At 42.0% G+C, this 24,826-nt stretch overlaps 1 protein-coding gene across 1 annotated transcript in view; it reads left to right on the top strand.

Annotated features, from left to right (window-relative positions):
* The window catches only part of LOC127574705 (dynein axonemal assembly factor 11-like), a 41,500-nt gene that overhangs the window by 10,261 nt on the left and 6,413 nt on the right, over nt 1-24,826 (top strand). Inside the window, 8 exon segments of the mRNA XM_052023992.1 lie at nt 506-517; nt 519-736; nt 9,819-10,010; nt 11,708-11,782; nt 18,532-18,597; nt 19,630-19,699; nt 21,660-21,755; nt 23,258-23,343. Of these exon segments, the coding sequence (XP_051879952.1) occupies nt 506-517; nt 519-736; nt 9,819-10,010; nt 11,708-11,782; nt 18,532-18,597; nt 19,630-19,699; nt 21,660-21,755; nt 23,258-23,343 (815 nt within the window).

Genomic DNA, 24,826 nt, shown 5'->3' with positions numbered 1-24,826 from the left:
GATCAGCACATTGAGTGGTAGCTGTGGTTCCACCAGCAAACAGGAATGTGCATCTTCTCCTTGTATCAGGATCATGAAATCGCTCTCTCATTGCTTGTGAAGGAATGAATACCATCTAACTGTATGTTATGTGATCTGATTCTCTATATTACTAACCTAGTTCACCTCTTGTTTATCTGTTGACATGTGTGACTTGACCTTTTTGTTCTGCCTTGCTTATTCCAAAGAAACTTAATGTGCATCTTGGAAAGAGTGATTACACAACTGTGCAAGGTGCAGATCTGTTGGGGGAGAAAATAGTCTCTGAAGTGAATACTCCTGCCCCTTTCAATGATAAAAAAAACTTGTGTTTGAAGTTAAAGGTCAAACAGAGAGATTGCCAATGCAGCAAGTACAGGATTTCATCTGACACAATATGATAGCTGTAACTATATCTTGCACATTTACAGAATCATTAATTTTGATCCAAATTGCAATCATATATTACTCACTTTGTGTTCTGCAGTGGTTAGATGGAAAAGGAGATCAGTCGTTCTGAACAGATCCAGGCACTGCAGGATTTTCCAATGGTACAACAACGCATACTAGAACAACAGGCAGCTTACATCCTGAAGCGAACCAAGGAAAAGGAATTCCAGAAGAATTTAGAGGAGAAAGAGATCAATGAGAAAACAGGAGAAAGGAAGCAAAATCCTATTTCTAATGGACACTGCGATCCTGATACTGACAGTCCCTTGTAGGTGAAACAGTAATGTATTGGTATATTTATAAAGAAAATTTGCAATGTGTTGTGCAAAATTATACAATCATAACATGATACAACATTGAAGATGACGATTGAACCCTGGAAAGTAAGCAGAGTAAGATGGTAATTGCGTCGGGTTTGTAAGGGGACAGTATAGGGTGAGAATGAAAAAATTAAGAGTTGGGTTAGGGCAATACTCTGCTGGAGATTAAGTAGTTAATTACAGAATTATATGCCACAGAAGGAAGCTTTTTGGCCCATTGTACCTGTACTATATTTGAAATCTATGTTGTGCAGTTACTCACCCTTCCATTGAAAGCTTCTTTATTTATTCCATGAAATATTTCATAGTTTTGAAGACCTCAGTCAGATTCCCCCTTAATCTTTTCTGCTCAAGGCGAATGACATCAGCGTCTCTGGACTTTTTTATGGAATTGAAATACTGTATTTCATCCCAGATACCATTTTTGTTACATTCCTCTGCACCCTTTCTAAGGCCTTGGCATGCTTCCAAAAGTGAGATATTCTGAATTCACTACAGTACTTCATCCGGGGCCTAACCAGTTTTTTTTTTATTATTATTGTCGTTTCTGGTGCTGTCTACCTCTTTTTACAGTCTCATAGCTGTATTTTTAAACGTATGAATTTTTTGTTTTGCCACTTTTAAAGATTTTTTTTCTGTGAATCTCTAAGCCTTTCTATTCTTGCATTCTCTCACTATTATACTAATTAGTTAATATTGCCACTGCAGGCTCAGAGAAAAGATACTAAATACTGGATGTAGTTTGGCAAAGTGAACTCAGTATTCTTCAAAGACTACAAAACAAAATGTGGGAAAACTTGAGACCCCTTATATTATTAGGAAGAACAGAAAAATAGGTTTTTAAAAAATTATTATTAATTGGTCAGTTTATTTACAGAGGGATCTTGGTGTTCTGGTTCATGAAAAACAGAAATAAATTTAGAGAAACATAGAACAATTAAGAAGCCAAATGCCATGCAAGGAAGTTAGAGTGCAAGACAAAGGAAGTTGTGCTGGAATAATGTGTGCAGTTTTGATCTCTAAAACAGAAGGTGTATCTGACTTGGTAGTGTTGCAATGTAGATTCACAAGACTTGCTTCTGGGATGTGGAAGTTAACCCATGAGGAGAAATTTAGTAAGATCACCCTAAATTCACTGGAATTTAGAAGAATGGTAGGTAATGTCATTGTAAAACAATAGGTTCAGAGGCATTGACGAGGTGGATGTGGAGAGACTATATTTCTCAGTTGGAGAATTAGCCATTTAGGACAGGGATAAGGAGAAATTTCTTTACTCAGAGGGTTGTAAATTTTTGGAATTCCCTATCCTAGATGTCAGTTAATAGTTTGCCATTAAACACATTCAAGACTTAAGACTGGTCATGATCTTGAATAGTGGAGCAGACCTGATGGGCTGAATGGTGTCTTCTTGCTTCCAATTCTTTTGTATTCTAGGGACAGTGTGTGCTTCAATCAGAGCCGCTCCATGGTTATTAGTAGTTCAGTGAAATTCTCCATAATTATGCCAGTGTAGCGGTTGCTACCGCGGAATAAAACAAGATGCTAGTCAGAGGATTGCCAAACAAGAACTCGTTTATTTTCCCGCCTTGCGCGGGCCCTTTAAGGGAGAATGTTCCCGCCCAAAACAACCGGCAATGACGTAAGTACTACGTCATCAAGACTTTCCAGCGCGCGGGTTCTCCCCGTCGCTCGGAAAGATGAGACCCGCCGCCATCTTGGGCCTCGTCGCTCCGACGCTGCGCGACCCGACTGCCGAGCCGGTTCGCCCGACTAAGCGGTGAGTCGCCACACAACCCCCCCCAGAACCGGCGATACAGTCCCCAAGGTCCGTGGGCTGTGCCAGCTGCCACTTAGGGGACCGGCCTCTGTGTCGCGGGCGTTGCAACCCTCGACAGGTTGTTGCAGATCCAAATGGGCCGGTTTGAGGCGGTCCGCCATGAAAACCTGTTCCCTGCCTCCAATGTCCAAAATAAAGGTGGATCCGTTATTCCGTATGACTCAGAACGGTCCCTCATATGGTCGTTGCAATGGCGCCCGAGGTGTTCCCCGTGAACGAAAACAAACTTACAGTCCCGTAGTTCCTTGGGCTGGCAGGATGGGGCTTGACCGTGCCGTGAGGTGGGAATTGGGGCCAAGTTGCCAAGCTTCTCGCGCAGTCTTTGTAGGACTGCTGGGGGTTGTTCCCCTTGGTCCCGAAGGGCAGGTATGAAATCCCCGGGGACAACTAGGGGCGCCCCGTACACAAGCTCAGCTGACGAAGTGCGGAGGTCTTCTTTGGGGGCAGTGCGTATGCCGAGCAGGACCCAAGGCAGCTCGTCAACCCAGTTAGGACCCTTCAGGCGGGCCATCAAGGCTGATTTCAGATGGAGGTGAAAACGTTCCACCAACCCGTTTGATTGAGGATGGTAGGCCGTGGTGGTGTGCAGCTGCATCCCTAGCAGGTTCGCTAATGCAGCCCAGAGACTGGAAGTGAATTGGGTGCCTCTGTCTGAAGTGATGTGGGCCGGAACACCAAAACGTGAGACCCAAGTTGTGAGCAGCGCCTGGGTGCAGGAATCAGTTGTGATGTCAGTCAGGGGGGTTGCCTCAGGCCACCTCGTGAACCGGTCCACGATGGTAAGGAGGTACCGGGCTCCTCTTGAAACCGGCAGAGGGCCCACGAGGTCGACGTGTATGTGGTCGAACCTCCTACGGGTAGGCTCGAACTGCTGTGGTGGGACCTTGGTGTGTCGCTGGATTTTTGACGTCTGGCAGTGCGGACAAGTCCTGGCCCACTCACTGACCTGTTTGTGCAGGCCATGCCAGACAAACTTGCTGGTGACCAGTCGGACAGTAGATCTGATGGACGGGTGCGCCAACCCATGTACCGAGTCAAAAATGCGTCTCCGCCAGGCTGCAGGGACTATAGGGCGGGGTTGACCCATCGCAACGTCGCAAAGGAGGGTCTGCTGACGTGGACCAACCAAGAAATCTCGGAGCTGCAGATCCGAGACTGCGGTTCTGTAGCTGGGCAGTTCGTCGTCGGCTTGCTGTGCGTCAGCTAGGGCCGTGTAGTCGACACCCAAGGATAGGTTGTGGATGGTTGGTCTGGAAAGTGCATCAGCAACGACATTATCCTTTCCGGAGACATGTTGGATATCAGTTGTGAATTCGGAAATGTAGGATAAATGTCTCTGCTGACGAGCTGACCAGGGATCGGAGACTTTGGAGAAGGCAAAGGACAGAGGCTTATGATCGGTGAAAGCGGTGAAAGGCCTGCCTTCTAGAAAGTATCGGAAATGCCGGACCGCCAGATACAGTGCTAGAAGTTCCCGATCAAAAGCGCTGTACTTCAGTTCGGGTGGTCTAAGGTGCTTGCTGAAAAATGCCAAGGGTTGCCAGCGGCCTTCGAGTAGCTGTTCCAGTACCCCACCCACCGCGGTGTTGGACGCTTCTACCGTGAGGGCAGTCAGGATGTCAGTCCTGGGGTGTACAAGCATCGTGGCATCTGCCAGGGCGTCTTTGGCCTTAACGAAAGTAGCCGCAGCCTCGTCAGTCCAGGTGATGTCCTTGCCTTTACCAGCCAGCAGCAAGAACAGAGGGCGCATGATACGGGCTGCTGCAGGGATGAACTGATGGTAAAAGTTGACCATCCCAAGGAATTCCTGTAGGCCTTTGACTGTGTCGGGGCGGGCAAAATGGCGGATAGCGTCCACCTTGGCGGGTAGGGGTGTTGCCCCATCGCTGGTTATTTTGTGGCCGAGGAAATCGATAGAGTCAAGTCCGAATTGGCACTTGGACGGGTTGATCGTGAGGCCAAAATCGCAGAGGCGGGAGTACAGCTGGCGGAGGTGGGAAAGGTGTTCCTGGCGGTTACGGCTGGCGATCAGTATGTCGTTTAAGTAAATGAACACGAAGTCCAGGTCTCGGCCTACCGCGTCCATCAGCCGCTGGAAGGTCTGCGCGGCATTCTTAAGGCCGAACGGCATCCGAAGGAATTCGAACAGGCCGAATGGGGTGATAATCGCAGTTTTGGGGACGTCATCCGGATGGACCGGGATTTGGTGGTATCCCCTAACGAGGTCCACTTTGGAAAAGATGCGGGCCCTGTGTAAGTTCGCTGTGAAGTCCTGGATGTGAGGGATGGGATAGCGGTCCGGGATGGTGGCGTCATTCAGCCTGCGGTAGTCGCCGCAGGGCCTCCACCCTCTGGTGGCTTTGGGGACCATGTGCAGGGGGTAGGCCCAGGGGCTGTCTGACCTGCGAACAATCCCCGGCTCCTCCATGTGACGGAACTCTTCCTTTGCCAGGTGGAGCTTGTCTGGAGGTAATCGTCGTGCTCGGGCATGAAGGGGTGGTCCTGTAGTAATGATGTGGTGTCGTACCCCGTGTTTGGGCCTAGAATTTGTAAACGAAGGTGCCAAAATTGATGGGAATTCGGCCAGGAGCTTGGTGAAATTGTCGCCAGAAAGGGAAATGGAGTCCAGGCGCGGGGCTGGTGGGCTGATTTCTCCCAGGGGATAGGTCTGGAGAGTGCTGGAGTGGACTAACTGCTTCCTTCGCAGGTCGACTAACAGGTTGTGGGCCCGAAGGAAATCGGCTCCTAGGAGTGGTCGGGCGACGATGGCAAGGGTAAAGGTCCAGGTAAAACGGCTGCCGCCAAATTGTAATTGAAGTGTACGGGTGCCGAAAGACCGTATCGTTGTACCGTTGGTGGCATTGAGTAGAGGACCTGGTGGCCTGTCACGAGTGTCGCGGTCGGTCGGGGGCAAAATACTGACCTCCGCTCTGGTATCAACGAGGAAACGCCGTCCAGATTTCTTGTCCTGAACGAAGAGGAGCCTCTATCAGCGGCCAGCCGCCGTAGCCATCAGCGGCGGCTGGCCCTGGCGTTTCCCTGAAACTTGCAGGGTGGGCGGCATCGACGGGCCTCCGCACCCCACCTCTGATGGTAGAAGCACAGCTGGTCACCCGTGTCGTCGTCTGCGTTCCTGGGGCGTGGCGGCTCGGTTGCTGGGGCCGGGCGAGGCGGATGTTGGGCTCGCGGCCTGGTGATTTGACTGACGGACGAACCGCTCTCGCGCTTGGCCCTCCACAGGACATCTGCCCGGGCGGCCACCTCACGGGGGTTGCTGAAGTCGGCGTCAGCTAACAACAAGTGGATGTCATCAGGGAGCTGTTCGAGGAAGGCCTGTTCGAACATCAGGCATGGCTTGTGTCCCTCAGCCAATGCCAGCATCTCATTCATTAGGGCGGATGGGGATCTGTCCCCCAGGCCATCCAGATGAAGCAGGCGGGCGGCGCGCTCACGACGGGAGAGGCCGAAGGTCCTAATCAAAAGGTCTTTGAAAGCCGGGTACTTATCTTCCTCCGGAGGCGACTGGATGAAGTCTCCAACCTGGGCAGCTGTCTCTTGGTCCAGAGAGCTAACCACATGGTAGTACTTCGTGGAGTCGGAGGTGATCTGCCGAAGGTGGAATTGCGCTTCGGCCTGGTCAAACCAGATGCTGGGCCGAAGTGTCCAAAAGGTGGACAGCTTGAGGGCCACTGCGTTGGCTGCTGCGCTGTCGTCCATTGCGCGGGTCCAAAAGCTGTTTGGACGGTCGGGGTCACCAATGTAGCGGTTGCTACTGCGGAATAAAACAAGACGCTAGTCGGAGGATTGCCAAACAAGAACTGGTTTATTTTCCCGCCTTGCGCGGGCCCTTTAAGGGAGAATGTTCCTGCCCAAAACAACTGGCAATGACGTAAGTACTACATCATCAAGACTTTCCCGCGCGTGGGTTCTCCCCGTCGCTCAGAAAGACGAGGCCCGCCGCCATCTTGGGCCTCGTCGCTCCGACGCCGCGTGACCCGACTGCCGAGCCGGTTCGCCCGACTAAACGGTGAGTCGCCACACCAGGAGCATAAGAAAATATAATGCAAATTTACCTTAAGGTGGGTGGGATCAGTGCTGATGCCTCAGCTCCAGGGATTTGGGTTTGATCCTGACCTCTCTGTCTGGGGTTTATACTTTCTCCCTGTGACTGTTTGGGTTTTTGCTGGGTGTTCTGATTTCCTCCCACATCCCAAAGACATGCTAGTTGGTTAATTGGCTCCTGTGAAAGTTACCCATTAATGTAAGAAATTGTCAAAAAGAATGAAAGGAAAGCTGACGGGCAGATAAGGGAGAATAAGTTGCATGGGTATAGGGAAGTAAAGAGAGGGAGTGGAACTGATGGGATAGTTCTGCTGAAATGGTCTCCTTCAGTATCATAATACACAAATAAGTAAGGTAAAGCAAAAATCAGAAAGGTGACTTGCCAGATTGTTTTATTTATTAAGACCCAAGTAGCAACCTTTTTGTCACAAGTTATATAGATTATTTCCCCTCCTCACACCTGGCATGATGAGCGCTGGCAGACATTGGTAGGCTTTCTTCTTAGCTGAGGATGTAGACAGAATTTGGAATTGTATCTGTTCCTTTCCCTGTTCACCTAATTTTACCTCTGTCCCCAGAAACATTATAGGGTCCCTCCCTCATCTGGATTCTAAGCGTCTGCAATTCCATATTCTGTGTATTTCATCACCAGAACCTTTCTGATTCCTCTTTTCCAGCATTTTGAAGACGTAGTTCACTCCACCATCTTTGCCAGTATCTGCACTCATGCCCTTGCAGTTGTCACAGATCTGCCCCTGTTTTTTTCCAGGCCCACACACTTCTTTTGGGTGACACAGTGACTTTGACATTTCAGGCCTCCGGTGTTATGGTAGGAAAAGCAAATGTGCATTGGATTTTCACTTTGCTAAACATCTCCATCAATCCTCAACATTCTCTTGCTCAGCACTTTATTTTCATATATCACTTGCATGAATTCTCTGTCTTTGCTTTAGCTGTACTAGCAAAGCTCAATGCAAACTCCAGAAGCGACATCTTGTATTTCTATTTGGTCACATGCAGCTGTCTGACATCAACAACTCGGATCTTAACTATCACTTCCATTTTCTCTTGAATACCAGGTGCTGATAATGTGGGATGAGTGCACTGTTGTTTCTGGGAATTGAGTGGTCATGGAATGGTGCTCAAGGTCAGGTATCTTTTGATTATATGGCCAGAGGAGTAATCTTTATGCTATAGTGTTCCTGGCTTTTTCTTCCATCGTGCTCTAAGGCCACTGCAGCTTTCTTAACTTTACTAAATATAATTTTATTTCACTATCTTCCTTCACTTCCTCTTGTCAACATTTAATTATCTCCTATTCTACTAATCACAGACAATTCTTTATTTCTTATCCTAGCCCTTTTCTCTCATTCTGTCTTCTAGTTCTGAGGAACCTGAAATGTTAACTCCAGTTTCACCCTATTGATAGTCCTTGATCTGTGTTTGGGAGATGATATTGGCTGATTGAACAGGAAAGCTCTCTGAATAATGTCAAAAGGCACCTCTAGAATTACAGTGTTCCTTCAGTACAGCATGTAACACTAAAATGCCATCCTGATTAAGTTAGTTAAGCGTGACTTGTTTGCCCTTTGCAAATCCACAATAGATTGTTCCTCATTCGTCCTTGTCTTCCCAAGTATTCTCTTAAGTTAATTTTGTTTCATGGCCTACCCCTTAGGAAAGAAATTTATCTTTGGTCACTTGTGTTGTATGTGCACACATATCTTAATAGATGAATGTTGTATTTTCAAAATGTGGTTACATTAAGTTTAATGGAGCCAAATTTCAGCAAAGGGGTACAATGTGCAGCACTATCTATTTATCTCCATTTAGTGCAAGCAACCAAGGATGAATTTCTGAACTCAAATCTCCCTATCTTGGACTTCAGACTAACTAATGGTTTTCCAGTTTGTCCTCTGCCTCTTTCCTCAGTGGGGCTAAAAGAAACATTACTTATTTGATAAATTTTCTGTCTTGAATGTCATTATGATGATTATAGTTTGTACCTGTGGTATCTCACCTGCAATGTCCTTCATTATGCTGTGCTGCGTACCATCTAGTATTGGTAATTTTTCAGCATTTTAGTCTGGGTATTTTACATTTGTTATCTCCAGAAATAGATCTTCCATATGCTTCTCAGTCTGCTACAGCTCCATGCTCATCATCATTCTGTATTTTTATTTCATTTTATGCATTTTCTTTTGCAGCATAGTTCTGTTTATTATATTTATAAAAATGTATTCATTTAACCTGGTCCCCAATCTATCTTGTATTTAAATATCCCCCAATCTTCTGAAATGTTTTATCTTCCTATTAGTCATAGATTTGTACAGCACAGAAACAGATCCTTTGGCTCACTATATCCATGCCGACATTTTTGTCCATCTATGCTAATCCCATTTGCCCACATTAGGACTGTATCCTTTAATGCTTTGCCTATTTAAGTGTCTCTCTAAATGCTTTTTGAACATTATATTTGTATCTGATTCTACTACTGCCTCTGGCAGTGCCATCCAGATATCAGTCACTCTCTGTGTAAAATGAAAATTTACCCCTGATATCCCCTTTTAAAACTCCTTCTCACCTTAAACCTAAGCCCTCTTGTATTTAATATTCCTACCATGGGAAAAAGATTTTGACCACCCACCCTATCTGTGCCTCTCATAATCTTATATACTTGTATCAGGTCACCCCTCTGGACTTTTGGACTATTAATACGTCAACACACCTTTAATTCATTTTTAACACATTACACAGTGTTATAATAAAGTTCCAGTGAACCAGGTGAGTTTAAAAGAAACTGGGCCCTAGTGAGTTTAAAAGGAGTGTGGAAATAGGGTCTTGATGAGCTTAACAGGAACATGGGAACAGGACCCCTCTTGTGTTTAAAAGAAGCATGAAAATGGGGCCTTGGTGAGTTTAAAAGGAGCATGGGAACCAGGTAAATTAGATGCCAAATCACTGGCATTTTAGAATTTTGCTGTAATAATTTGGAATGGAAAAATTATCAGATTGCATATGTCTCTCAGCCATACTTTAATTAACAACAACAATATTAGAACATCTGTAGGTTCAGCCATTGTTGAAGAACCTTTTTTAAATTGTTATTTCCCATTTTATCTTCTGGTAAGACTTGCCCAGAGTCAGAACACAGGAAGCAAGCAAAGTAACAGTGATGGAAAAGAGGATAAAGATCTAAGGAAAACAGATGAATATGAGATGAACAGAAAGTTCTGGGAGGAGCCTTCATATTACACACCTGAATCAAGACTGGAAACCCACAGATACATTGAGAAGATGAGGAAATCTAAAGAGAAAGACAAGTAACATTATTATTAGTAAATATATTAATATTGTAAGCAGCTATGCAAATTCTTAATTATTTTAAGGTGAAAAATTACAAATTGAAATGTTTATAAATTCTCAATGTCTGTTTTGAGTAACTAGAGCTTTGAATATTTGTCTCCATATTCCTGTTTTTGTTTTGCATGTATATTATTGCTTTTTCTAATAACTTACCTCTTGACTACTTACTGTTTAAGTTCTGTGGGCACCATTTACTTTCCAAAACATCACCTTAAGAGATCCTCTATGAGTGAATATAAGCGAGGGTAAAATATTTTATGACAAGGAAACTGTAGCTGAGTCTGGTGTTGTCTGAACTCAATACTCACACATACACTTCCAGCAGGTGATGTTGGCTCATGACTTAGAATGGAGATACTGGACAGTTTTTATTTTCACTTTTTTTTGCCATAAAGATCTCAATTAGCACATATGCTGCCTTTCTGGATATTTTTATTAACACTGTTTAAATTGAAGTTCTGAATCTCTTCATTGGTGAAAAGGTTTTTAATCTGCTTGGGTTTTCTGGCAAATTTAAAACTGAAAGAAAATTTAGAAATGCATTTTTGAATAATTCATTTTTAACAAATGTATGTCTGGATGTTTTAATCTATCCTTTCATTTTTATTTATACTTGAGGTATGCTTTCAATACATTTTCCTCTAAGGTCATTAGCCAGAAGCATTAACTGGGTTTCTACCTCCGTAGTTGCTGCCTGGCTGGTTGAGCACTTCCAGTATTTTCTGTTTTTATTTCAGATTCCCTGCATCTGCAATATTTAATTTTGGGTTACTGTTTAATTCCCTGCCGCTTCTCTTCCAGGAATGCCCTTGTTGAAGAAGCTCTGCTCTTCCCTCTGGGATTTCCATTTATCATTTTTATCCTGTTCACTTTTATTTTGGCTGAAATATCATCAACTTGCAACTTTAACTTTGTTTCTCTCTGCATAGATGCTGCCTGATATTGCTGAGGATATACAGCTGATCCTATTTTTACTTCAGTCATTAAACAAACTGTATTGTGGTATCTTTCAAATTACTATTGTACTAGTATCTACTCAAATAGTAGTTTAATATTTAAAGTGCTGTCTTTGCTTTATTGTAATAATTATAAGCATCCTGGGAACCGAACAGTAATAAAACAGACCCTATAAATCCATCTGCATATTTATATATAATTAATGTTGTATATTAAGTCGTGCCAATCCTCTCTATATATTGAAGGCTTAAAAAATACATGCTTAGAAATCCTGTGATGTTTCAGTAAATGATTGAACCACAAAGACAGAGTGTGAGCGCTTCTGGTCTGGTTTTTACCATTCTGTGATCTCTGTTATATTAGTCTTCTGATAATGGGCATATTACTTTTGGTTTTAGTAACTCTGTAATTGGGATTCTTATTGTCAATGTCTCTACTGTCAGCTTCTACTATGAAGTGTACATTGGTTATTGATAGAATGATTAACTAGTTTCTCATCATATGATGTATCTGCTCACCAAAGGGAATTGGGATTTGATTAAGATACAGTAGGTTTGTTGGTGCTTATGATGCAGTACTCTAAGTTAATAACAGAGAGAAATGAAGAAATCAGAGGATAAAAATCAGTGTTCTAGGATTTTAGTTTTGACAGTTGCTTGTTTAATAGGATGCATATGCCTTATTGTTTCCTTTACAGAAATCGTAGAAAACAGAAACCACAACGAATGCTTATAACTCCTGAAGGAAGAGTCCTTAATGTTAATGAGCCTAAGTATGTGACATAATTTCTCTATTGTCAGACTACCTCTTTTATTTGTGATATGACTGAAAGTAATTTTAATGCTATTCATAGGTTAATATTACATCTAATATCTGTGTATCTGATACTTCAATTCATAATAATGTTCAATTCACTGATAAGATAGTTTGAACATTTAATGTGGTTCAAATTTTAAAAAGCAAGGAATATTATATATCTTTAGAATTGAGAGAATTGTTTGATAAATCTTTAGCAGTACTTCCTAATACAGTTTGCATGAAGAGACAGCATCTCCCATTAGAACACCTGTTAGTGTTATAAATTTTAAGTAGGATAAAACTAGGTAGGGAAAGAATTAGTTCAGATGGAGGACATGGTGATGTGCTGCAGCTGCTTGATGTGGGAGCTAGTGGACCCTGCTGGGGTGCACGGTGACCACATCTGCATTAAGTGCTTGAGGCTGGACGAACTTCAGCTCAGAATTGATGAGCTGGAGTCGCAGCTTCAAACACTGCGAAGCATCAGGGAGGGAGAAAGTTATGTGGATGCTGTGCATCGGGAGACAGTCACCCCCCCCCCCCCTTAGAGCAGGTACTTCTAGAGTCCAGGAAGTAGATAGAATGGTGACTGTCAGGGGAGAGAAAAGGAAGAAGAAAGGGAACAGGCAGATAGTGCAGAGGACCCCGGAGGCTGTTCCCCTCAGTAACAGGTTTTCCACTTTGGAAGCTATTGAGGGGGATGACCTGCAGGGATCAAGCAGCAGTAGCCAGGTCTCTGGCACTGGGACCGGTCCTGCTGCTCAGAATGGAAGGGAGGAGAAGAGGAGGGCAATAGTGATAGTGGACTCGATAGTCAGAGAAACAGATAGGAGATTCTGTGGAAGTGAGCATGAATCCCGGATGGTATGTTGCCCCCCAGGTTCCAGGGTCCGGGATGTCTCTGATCGGGTCCACAGTATTCTTGAGTGGGAGGGAGAGCAGCCAGAAGTCGTGGTACATATTGGTACCAACGACATAGGTAGGAAGAGGGATGAGGTCCTGAAAAGTGAGTTTAGGGAACTAGGCAGAAGGCTGAAGAACAGGACCTCAAGGGTAGCAATCTCAGGATTGCTGCCAGTGCCACATGATAGTGAAGGTAGGAATAGGAGGAGATGGCAGATGAATGCGTGGTTGAGGAGTTGGTGCAGGAGGGAAGGTTTTAGATTTTTGGAAAATTGGGGTCTCTTCTGGGGAAGGTGGGACCTGTACAGAGAGGACGGGTTACACCTGAACCAGAGGGGAGCCAATATCCTTGCAGCCAGGTTTGCTAGGGTGGTTCGGGAGGGTTTAAACTAGTTTGTGAGGAGGATGGGAACCAGAGGGGTAGGTCAGAGGAAGAAGTGGATGTGGATCTAACAAGTAGAGAGGCTTTGAGGAAGGAGAAGCAGAGTACAGGGTATAAAAATAGGAAGGTGGATGGGCTAAAGTACATTTACTTAAATGCAAGAAGTATCAGGAATAAGGGTGATGAACTGAGAGCCTGGATAAGTACATGGGACTATGATATTGTGGCTCTTGCAGATACTTGGCTGTCACCAGGGCAGGAATGGATATTGAATATTCCCGGATTTCAGTGTTTTAAAGGGGATGGGGGGGGGGGGGGAGAAGAGGAGGAGGGGTGGCGATACTGGTCAGGGATACTATTACAGCTGCAGAAAGGGTGGATAATGTAGAAGGATCCTCTCTAGAGTCAGTATGGGTGGAAGTTAGGAACAAGAAAGGAGCAGTTACTCTACTGGGAGTATTCTATAGGCCCCCCAGTAGCAGCAGGGATACTGAGGAGCAGATTGGGAGGCAGATTTTGGAAAGGTGCAAGAATAACAGGGTTGTTATCATGGGAGACTTCAACTTCCCAAATATTGATTGGCACCTGCTTAGTGCCAAAGGTTTAGACAGGGCAGAGTTTGTTAAGTGTGTCCAGGATGGATTCCTGTCACAGTACGTTGACAGGCCGACTAGAGGGAATGCCATATTAGATCTAGTTTTAGGTAATGAACCAGATCAGGTGACAGATCTCTCGGTGGGTGAGCATTTGGGGGACAGTGACCACCACTCCATAACCTTTAGCATTGTCATGGACAAGGATAGGAGCAAAGAGGACGGGAAGGTATTTAATTGGGGAAGGGCAAATTATAAGGCTAGAACTTGAGAGTGTGAATTGCGATGACATTTTTGAAGGGAAATGTACTATGGAGATGTGGTCGATGTTCAGGGATCTCTTGCAGGATGTTAGGGATAAATTTGTCCCGGTGAGGCAGAGAAAAAATGGCAGGGTGAAGGAACCATGGGTGACAAGAGAGGTGGAACAACTAGTTAGGAAGAAGGCGGCAGCATACATAAGGTATAAGCAGCAAGGATCAGATAGGGCTCATGAGGAATATAGTGTAGCAAGGAAGGAACTTAAGAAGGAGCTGAGGAGAGCAAGAAGGGGACATGAAAAGGCTTTGGTGAGCAGGGTTAAGGAGGATCCCAAGGCTTTTTTTTCTCGTACGTGAAGAGCAGAAGGATGGCTAGAGTAAAGGTAGGACCGATTAGAGACAAAGGTGGGAAGATGTGCCTGGAAGCTGTGAAAGTGGGTGAGGTTCTCAATGAATAGTTCTGTTCAGTATTCACCAAAGAGACGGGCCTTGATGACGCTGAGGACAGTGTTGGTAAGGTTAATGTTCTAGAGCATGTAGATATCAAGAGAGAAAATATTAGGACAGATAAGTCCCCGGGGCCTGACGAAATATTCCCCGGGCTGCTTCGTGAGGCGAGGGAGGAGATTGCTGAACCATTGGCTAGGATCTTTGAGTCCTCGTTGTCCACGGGAATGGTACCGGAGGATTGGAGGGTGGCAAATGTTGTCCCCTTATTCAAAAAAGGTAGTAGGGATAGTCCAGGGAATTATAGACCAGTGAACTTTGCGTCTGTGGTGGGCAAGCTGTTGGAAAGGATTTGAAGAGACAGGATCTATGAGCATTTAGAAAATCATGGACTAATTAGGGACAGCCAGCATGGCTTTGTGAAGGGAAGGTCATGTCTCACAAGCCTGATAGGGTTCTTTGAGGAGGTGACCAGGAAGATTGATGAGGGTAGTGCAGTAGATGTGGTCTACATGGATTTTAGTAAGGCATTTGACAAAGTTCCACAGGGTAGGCTTCTTCAGAAGGTCAGAGGGCATGGGATCCAGGGAGGCTTGGCCGTGTGGATTCAGAATTGGCTTGCCTGTAGAAAGCAGAGGATTGTGGTGGAGGGGGTGCATTCATATTGGAGGGCTGTGACTAGTGGTGTCCCACAAGGATCGGTTCTGGGACCTCTACTTTTCGTGATATTTATTAATGACTTGGATGAGGGGGTAGAAGGGTGGGTTAGCAAGTTTGCAGATGACACAAAGGTCAGTGGTGTTGTGGATAGTGTGGAGGATGTCGAAGCTTGCAGAGGGATATTGATAGGATGCAGAGCTGGGCTGAGAAGTGGCAGATCTGGAGAAGTGTGAGGTGGTACACTTTGGAAGGACAAACTCCAAGGCGGAGTACAAGATTAGTGGCAGGATTCTAGGTAGTGTGGAGGAGCAGAAGGATCTGGGGGGTTCATATCCACAGATCACTGACAGTTGCCTCACAAGTGGATAGGGTAGTTAAGAAAGCTTATGGGGTGTTAGATTTCATAAATTGTGGGATTGAGTTTAAGAGCTGCGAGGTAATGATGCAGCTCTACAAAACTCTGGTTAGACCATACTTGGAGTACTGTGTCCATTTCTGGTCGCCTCATTATAGGATGGATGTGGAAGCGTTGGAAATGGGTGCAGAGAAGATTTACCAGGATGCTGCCTGGATTGGAGAGTATGGATTATGAGGAGAGACTAAGGGAGCTAGGGCTTTACTCTTTGGAGAGGAGGAGGATGAGGGGAGACATGATAGAGGTATACAAAATATTAAGAGGAATAGATAAGAGTGGACAGCCAGCGCCTCTTTCCCAAAGCACCAATGCTCAATACAAGAGGGCATGGCTTTAAAGTAATGGGTGGGAAGTTCAAGGGAGATATCAGAGGGAGGTTTTTTCACCCAGAGAGTGGTTGGTACATGGAATGCACTGCCTGGGGTGGTGGTGGAGGCAGATACGTTGGTCAAGTTCAAGAGATTGTTAGATAAGCATATGGAGGAATTTAAAATAGGGGGATATGTGGAAGGAAGTGGTTAGATAGTTTTAGGCGTGGTTTAAAGGTCGTCACAACATGGTGGGCTGAAGGGCTTGTATTGTGCTGTATTGTTCTATGGAAATGATGTCTTGATTTATATCCTGTGATGACCTATATTACATCTAGTTATTGAAAGTCAGCACTGATACCTTTTAAGATGAGCTACTATGAACTAGGGCTTAAAGTCTTCCTCAGCATATGTTAAAACTAAATTTGCAGCCTGATCTAGCTTTAGAGTGTTGTTAAAAGTTGGTTGCAAAGGTAAGAACACCTGATTCAGATTGGGAGAGAAGATAGTAATCAACCATGGAGATGCGGCAATAGTATAGCCTCCAGTGCAACAGGTAGAACAGAATTGGGAACTTTCTGAACAGAACACCTACAATAAAATATCAGTTATTTTCTTGAAATTTTTAATTGACTGCTGAATGTTATAGTAGGAGCCAGCCAAGTTGCAGAGGGACTTGAGACTGAGTTACTTAATTATTATTTGTTATTTACAGATTATATACCATACCAAATTATGTAATTAATGGAGTAAAATGGTTAGATTAGAAGTCACAAGGCTTGAACTAATTATCTTGATTTCACTTTGCCAGCAGAGGAATCTAAAATTAAAGCAAATCTGGATTTTAAAGAAAAGTCTCTGTTATGGTGACCATGAGACCACCAGATTGACATTAAAAACTCATCATTTCATTATTGTCCTTCAGGGAAGAAAATCTGCATTCTTTACCTTGTCTTTCCTAAATGGGACTTCATGCACACATCAATTATTATTTAAATGACCTACCAATGAATTTAGTTGTATTACACCCAGAAATGAAGAATAAAATTGGATGGAACACCCAGGTACTAGATTTGAATTTGAATGCCACTCCCAATCCAGTAAAGCTAGCAAAGTTCCTTTCACAAGCATCAAAGAGTGATTTTTAAATTTGGAACAGATGTTCTGCAGGCTTGTCAAGCAACAGCTAGATGCAGCCATGCCCATGAAATTGTATCTTTCAGCCAAACCCCAGTCACCTCCACCTGGGTATACCCTGACCTACTAGCAGGAGACCCACCAGAGATGGCAGCACATTGTTGTATAGTCATAGGGAAACCCTGGGAGTTATAGATTGCATTATCTTCTATTTGTGTTTGACCTGAACCTATATGGATTGAGTAAAGCAAGTCAAATCTCACAGAGTGATGCAACACAAAACTCTTTTTTAAAAGTTTATTGAAATTAAATAGCACTACTGTTAATGTGATATAAGCTATTATAAATATTACATGAAATTAGAAAAGAATATGCTGTAGGAATATATAAGAGGAAATGCTCAAGCTATAATAAAATACCATGTGCTGCTACAGCCTTGGAGCTCTAATAATTTTACAAATTAATCTGGTGTAGTAAACAGACCAAATGATCATATGGACTGTGGCCGATATATGCAAGACAAGCTCTATCCATAGATTTACTTCAACCATAGTTCCCCAATTCCATAGTTGCTGGCATATTTGGTTAATTCTAATGTTTTTTTAATGTCTGTCCTGTGTCATTTTGTCTTTTCATTCCCACATTACTTGCTGTGTGACATCTAAATCTTTTTGTGGTTTGGTTATTTTAGTAAGGACATCAGATTCAAGCAAGTCAATATATCCAATTTGCTGATGTATTCTTTTAAATTTAGGTTAGACAATTGGTCAGGTATATTGATATTCAGTTCTTTACCTTGGAGTAAGGGTTGTAGAAATCTTTACCAATGATTACAGGAAGTTTCATGACATTAGGTCAAGAAGATTAATCATCACTTAGCATCCTCCTTCAGTAGATGAGGTCAATAAAATTTATTTTGACAAAATGCCATCCATTGGAGACATAGAAGCTATATGTATAGGACAAGCAACTGTACTTCCTTCACCAATCAATTTAAAGAATTCTCACTTTGGCTCATAGACCTTGAGCCAAGAATTGCAAGTTAAAGTGATTAGTTCAATATCAAATCATGCAGGGAAACTGATATTAAGAGGAAAAGAAAGATGAGATTAAGAGAAACAGACAGAAAGAAAAAGTAAATGTGGCATTTTTTAAAATTTCCTAGCAAATCTAAAGAAACAATTCTCTACGTTTGTAAATGCTTATTTTAAGTTCAAGAGGGTTTGTACGAATTATTGCCAACATTTTATTAAAAATGCAGTTTTTGCAGCAAATTTCTCCAGAATGAGTTTAATGAATGTACAGTCATTACACGTGTTTTGCCGTCAGATTTCTCAGTGATATACCAAAGATTTAGGATAAGCCAAGCAACTTTGGAAAACAAAGCTTCCTGATTTTACATTTTTAATCGTGTGTATTAGATCAGAGATTGCTGTTTCATTTGTTCTTTGACAGCCTAGCTGTGAATTTTTTTTTACCAAAATCCAGCCCATTGCATCCATCACATCATAAATTGAGTATATCATTGTCAATGTCATTTGTTAAAGTCTTATAATATGATGTTTTTTTAAAATGGAATATGTTTAGAAATTGGTTTATCTTTTATTTTTCTCCATAGGATTGATTTCACGTTGACGGATGATGAGGAAAATAATCAATTCATATTAGATCTTGCTGTTTACAGGTTGGCTTTACTTAGAATTGTTTATTCAATTACTATCAGAATTTAACTGTCTGAAGATGAGATTTGTTATATTTAATAGGTTACTTTAATAACTATTGTACACTTTTGAGACTAACTGATAGTTTCTGATATTAGTTGCACAGTGCTGGATGCTGTGGTGGTAGGGTAGGGTTCCATTATTTTTGGACATAAGCACCTGTTCCATATGTGGACTCCTTTCTGGTGATTTGGAGAATTGTCTGCATGATTTTTAGAATCTGTGATAGAAATAATAACATAAACGTGTGCTGACTTTTCCATCATATTGCACTGAAATACAACATAGTCACACCCTTAGTTAGGGTAAGGTATAGAAAATTTCCAGGTGATTATAAGGCAAATGGGAAACTATCCTTTATTAGTCAAGGCATAGAATATATGAGTAGGGTGATCATGGTACTCTTGTCCAAAACACTAATTAGGTCACAGATAGCTACAGTGTACATTTCTGCACACCCTATTACATCAGTGGTATGATTACACCGGAGTGGGTGTGTAAGGCATTCCCAGTTATGGATATTTAGTTATAAAGAAAGATTGGCTAGCCTGGGTGTTGTTTTCTTTGAACAATAAAAGCTGATGGGTGATTTAACTGAGGTATTAACAATTATGAGAGGCGTAGAGGAGGAAATAGCAAAGACCTTTTTTTTTAAAGTGACTACCTTGTGATCATAGATGTAAGCTAATAGATCAAAAGATTAAAGGGGATACGAGAGAAAAAAAATCACCCAAAGAGTTGTATGGGTCTGGAATCCACGCCTGAAAGGGTGGTTGTAGCAAAACCCTCATCATATTTTAAAATGTACCTTTATGAGTACTTGATGTGCCATAATCTGCAAGGCTGCAGACTGAGAGCTGGAGAGCTCTTTTTTAGCAGGTGTAGATGTAATGGGCAAAATAGCATCTTTCTGTACAATAAATTTCTATGACTTTGTGAAATCTGGGATTGAATAATTCAGTGCAAATTCTGATCTTTTTAAATAAATTCCACAGGTATCTGGATACATCTTTACTTGACGTTGATGTTCAGCCAACATATGTTTGTGTGATGGTGAAAGGAAAGGTCAGTAACTGATAAAAGTAAAATTACTATTACACCTACACCATTGAAACTATTTGAAACCCAAAAAAGGAAAACCTGCTGATTCAAAGAGACCACCTTTCTCTTTTCCAGCCATTTTATCTTGCGTTACATTTCTTTTCAACATATAAATCCAATTTTGTCATAAATTTATATTGATTAGATATTGGTACCTATATTTAAACTGAGAGCAGTGATAACACTGCTTATACCACATGGCTTCAGAAATTGACATGCTATGTAATCAGCAATGTCAGATGTAACAGTGCTTAAATGTGCCCAAATACATGCACTCTTGCATATCTGGAATTAAAGGGAAACAAAAATCAAAAACCTGCAAATGCTGGGAGAACTCATCGGGCTGCATCTGTGGAAAGAGAAACAGTCTGTGATCCTTCATCTGACCTGAAACATTCACTGTTTCCTTTTCCAGAAATGCTGCCTGAGTTTTTCCAGCATTTTCTGTTTTTGTTGTGGAATTACAGGGAGGTGTATTATGTTTGCAGTAGGTGGTGAAAGTGACTATAGGACTTAATCTGATGTAAAATGAAGTATAACAATAAATCACTGGAGAGAGTGGGTTCCATTGTTTTTGGATGCACACAGGTGGCCTTGGGGAAAGAAATATAAAGTCAGAGAAAAGTGATCTATTTGCACGGTCTGAAAACCCTCTAGACAAATATAACAGTGGAATGAGGTAGATATGGCTGGCTATGGCAGATGTCAGGTTTGAGGAACTGGATGTAGAAGCACAAAATTGTGGCCTCATGCTAATGGACAAGGATGGTAAATGGACCTTTGGATTTGAATGCATCAACTCCTATGAATATGTTGAAGTAATAATTTCTGAGATATTGGTGAATCTGAAGCTCTAGATACTCAGTTAAGAGCTGCTTCATCTGTTTAGAATCAACCCCATTAGCAAATTGGTGGTCACACACAATGGAGTTTATCCCTGGTGTGAATGTGAAATCAGATCCCAGAAAGAATTTATGGAGGTCATTCCTGACAATACTGTAATGGATATATGTAGATTGATAATGCCAGGGTCAAGTGTGTTTTCTCTACCCCCCCCCCCCATATTGATTCTTTCATCACCCGCCACAGACCCAATTTGGCATTTTTTTTCCCTTGAGACCTCACCTGCTCAATCAGTAATTGAACTACTGACACAAAAATATTTTTTCTGTGTTGATCAATTTGACTGGCTGAAGGACCAGCAGTGACCATCTAACCCATGGCTATTTACTTGCAGCAGAGTTGTATAAAGAAAAATTACATTCCAGCCATTTTGGTGGTTATGTCTCATTATTAGGTAATTTATGTTTGGCCATACCCAGCTCAGCTATATAGCTATTGTGACTCTGAATCATTGCGTCATCTAGACATTCTGGGCAGAGGAATTGATGTTGAATGCCAGCCAACACAATAGTACTCAAGACAGGATATTCCCACTGCAGGCTTTCCCTGGATCTACCATTGATGTTTAAGACTTATGATAAATGTTACTGAAAGTAGGGTTCTTGAGAATTCCCCCTGGCAGGAACTGCCTACTGCATCTAGGGTGAAAGTGTATCATTAGTTATTGTTACTATCTCAAGTCATGTGGCATGGCAATTTAATATATATGATGTGAGCAATCACTCATACTTGGCCCCCAATATGGTTGTGGGAGATGTGTTGACATTGTTAGTTCAGGAATGGTTCCTTAAGTGTACTGTATCCACCTGTCACCAAGTGCCCAAGTCAGCTCTGTGTTGTTGAGGTAGACTTTTCAACATGGATGAGCTGCTCAAAAATCAAGTATAAATACCTTGTCAAATGAATCAACTTCATTTGTAGTTTAAATGAATAAAATTAATAACTAATAATAATTTTGCCAGTGCTATGTTATTTTTATTTATAAATACATATTATTTTTGTCATTTTGCTATATTTTTAGGTATTTCAGCTAGTACTTCAAGAAGAGGTAAAACCTGACAGCAGTTCTGCCAAGAGGTCCCAGACTACTGGACACTTGCTTGTTACAATGCCAAAGGTACGGATTCACTGAAAATTTGATTTTTTTTCTCTAGTTGCCTTACCATTTTCTAGTTCACCTGAAATGGCCCAGTTGTGATTAGTTGGTAATTTAGTCTGGTGAATGACAAAAACCTGCTTACAGCCATTCCAAATTAGAAAAGAACATTTTATTTCTGTTGATTTGACAAGAGTTAGCATCTATTTCTAATGTACAAACATGACAATAAATATACTAATATCATATTCTATTCTTCCTAAAAAAAAGATTGAAAAATGAACATATTTTTTTGGCACCACAATGGGTTCAATTTGCAAAATCTTTCTTTAATAGACCGTGTTAAACATTAAGAAAGAACTATTGAAACTTTTTTTTCTAGCAACGGGTAAGCCAACCTAGAATCAACAACAAATGCATCCCGGATGTATGATGTGGATTGGCACCAATGAGAGCCCTTCAGGGTAGGAGTTTGTGAAGGTAGTAGTGAACAGACCATGAATAAATAGTCTAACGTACATGGAATACAGGAGATGGTCTGAAAGCCACATACAGCTGGAAAAGAAAAAACACTACATTCTCCTTCGAATCCAGACTTCAAGGCAGTCTCTCCACTTAAAGCCTTAGACGTTACATTACCGTCCAAGTGCCCGCAGCGGTCTGGATTCATGGTAGATTCCTAGCACCCAGGCCCTCAGCACAGCAGCAGAGAAACCAGGAGTTCACACCAGGTTCCTGATACAGGAGCACACTGCAGCAGTGAGACCAGGGGTTTGCAACAAGTTCCTGGCACAGGGCTAAGGAGAGCTGTGGAGCTAAACAAAGAGAGGGATGAGATATTAGCTTCCATCACATTCAACAGTTGGTGATGTGGGAGAACATAGGATCTGGGTGTCTGTGAACATGTAGAGCAGGTGCTCCCAATACCCAGCAATGGGCTGTACTTACTATGTCAGCCACGGTGCATCCCTTAGCCCTATTCCTCAGTGCTGAATAGCCATACAGCTGGCCCTAACACACCGAACCACTTCCCCTCCACATATCTGTGGGTGAGAATCCAGCGATGAATCACCTGATTCCCAGAATAGCAGTGTGCGGAGCTTTGACTAGGTCATAGCAGATCGTAGCGCACAGCAGCAGGGAGGGCAGAAGTTTGGCCAGGTTCCTGACAACAGTGTTATCAGTAAAACATGCTATAATGCCCCTTTTAGCGCTGATTACACCAGCATCCTCATTCTAGGGAACATATCCTGAGTCCTAAACTAAAGTTTAAAGTTGTATTTGAGTGTTGACTAATGCAATACCCACCCATCTGTTTTGTGCCCAGCCCTTGTACAAGCTTGCTCTCTTTGAAACTTATTTTCCTGAAGTAGTAGTTTCACAATCTTACCTTCCAAACATTATCTCATTTTTCCTTTTCCTAATAATTACTGGATTGCTTTTTGTTGCGAATCATTTTATTTTCTCTGTATGAGTAATAAATGTATTTAATCTGAGTCTCTAATCTGAAATGATCCTTTCAGGCACAAGAACTAATTAGGCCAAAGCTCAAGAGTAAAATTACAGCTCGACCTTTAAACAGCACCAATCCACACTCAGATGTTACAAGGTAATTGTTATGTAATAACAAGTTAAATATTTCCTATTTATCAATACAATTTCTTGCATTTATGTTGTGCCTTGAATCAGTGGTGGTCAGAGAAAAGTGGGGTGCATAGGAAACCTATGACAGAATCACAAAATTAAAGAATCTTTATAGCTTGGAAGGAAGTCATTCAGCCTATTAAATCTGTAATGCTTCTATGTAAGAGCAATCTATTCAGTCCATTACCCCTGCCTCTCCCCAAAGCCCTGCAAATTCTTTGTTTTCAGATACTCTCAAAAACTTATCCACCTTACTTTTGAATATTACATTTGAATCTGTCAATGGCTAATATCAGGATGGACTTGCACATTGTCCAAACCTACTGGTAGAAAAGTATAGGACACCCCACTTGCCCCTGAAGACTCTCTTCTCATCAGACCTGGGGAATTAACTTTGCTCCTGTGACCTTACACAATTGTGTATGTTCAGGAGGGACAAGGAGAAATCAAGTGCTGTGATATTTACAACACTGAAGGAAAAATAAGAATAAGACCCAAGAATTAAAATTACCTTAAGCCAATGATTCAAGGTAAGCCCGTCACTCGTCATTCATCCCAGGTTAAAATCAGAGCTCATAAAAGTGTCAAGTAGACATCCATTTTCTTGAAAAACTAAAATGTAACAAATAATTGGGCACGGATTAGCTGCACCGTTTTGTTTATCACAATAACTTCACCAGTGAATAGAGGCTATCAAGTTTCATCTACAAATCTTTATAACTTTTATCCATTTTCCTTTAGAATTAAAAGATTAAATGTATTGGATAACGTCAAGCTTTTCATCTAATTTTTAAATAGTTGCATTCCAAAACTATCATAATTGGTATTTTTGAACCATTCTGCTATAATTGTTTATAATAATACCAACAATAGAATAAATTGCACAATTAGTATCAGTCATTAGCACACGGGGTTAGATCTTCCTGTGAACCTCAATTTTGCCGCATCCTCAGTCTGCAAGAAAGAAGATTTTACATTTAATATCAAGAAGTCATTTATTTGCTGATTGGTGATGCATGAATACATATATAAGTTGTTTATTCTTATGAATATTGTTGAATTCATAGGAACAGAGGGCTCCATTTATCAAGGTACAAAATGCAAATATACTCCCAGTATCAAGCATTGACTAATGAGCTGCACTTTATTCGTTTATCCAGAATTAATGTGGTAAAACTTCAGACTGAGACCCCTCTGTACTTAAATGAACAACAATAACTTCTATTAACACATTGAAAAGATAAATGAGATTGAATGTGGGTATTCTTCAGCAGGGGAAATTTACAGAACCTAAAGATTTTGGTGTCTATTTCAGGTACAGCAAAGGCAGTCAATTATCAATTATTGAACTACTGCAAATCGTCCATTTTCCTTCTGTGGTTCAAATCCTATTACTCTGTATTTTAACCAAAGAAAATTATTTTTGATGAGATTGTACTGATCACAAA

The sequence above is a fragment of the Pristis pectinata genome, chromosome 9 (assembly GCF_009764475.1).
Source record: "Pristis pectinata isolate sPriPec2 chromosome 9, sPriPec2.1.pri, whole genome shotgun sequence".
In the NCBI taxonomy this organism is placed as follows: Eukaryota; Metazoa; Chordata; class Chondrichthyes; order Rhinopristiformes; family Pristidae; genus Pristis; species Pristis pectinata.
Note: the sequence above shows the minus strand (reverse complement) of the source record. Positions and strands in the feature narration are given on the sequence as shown.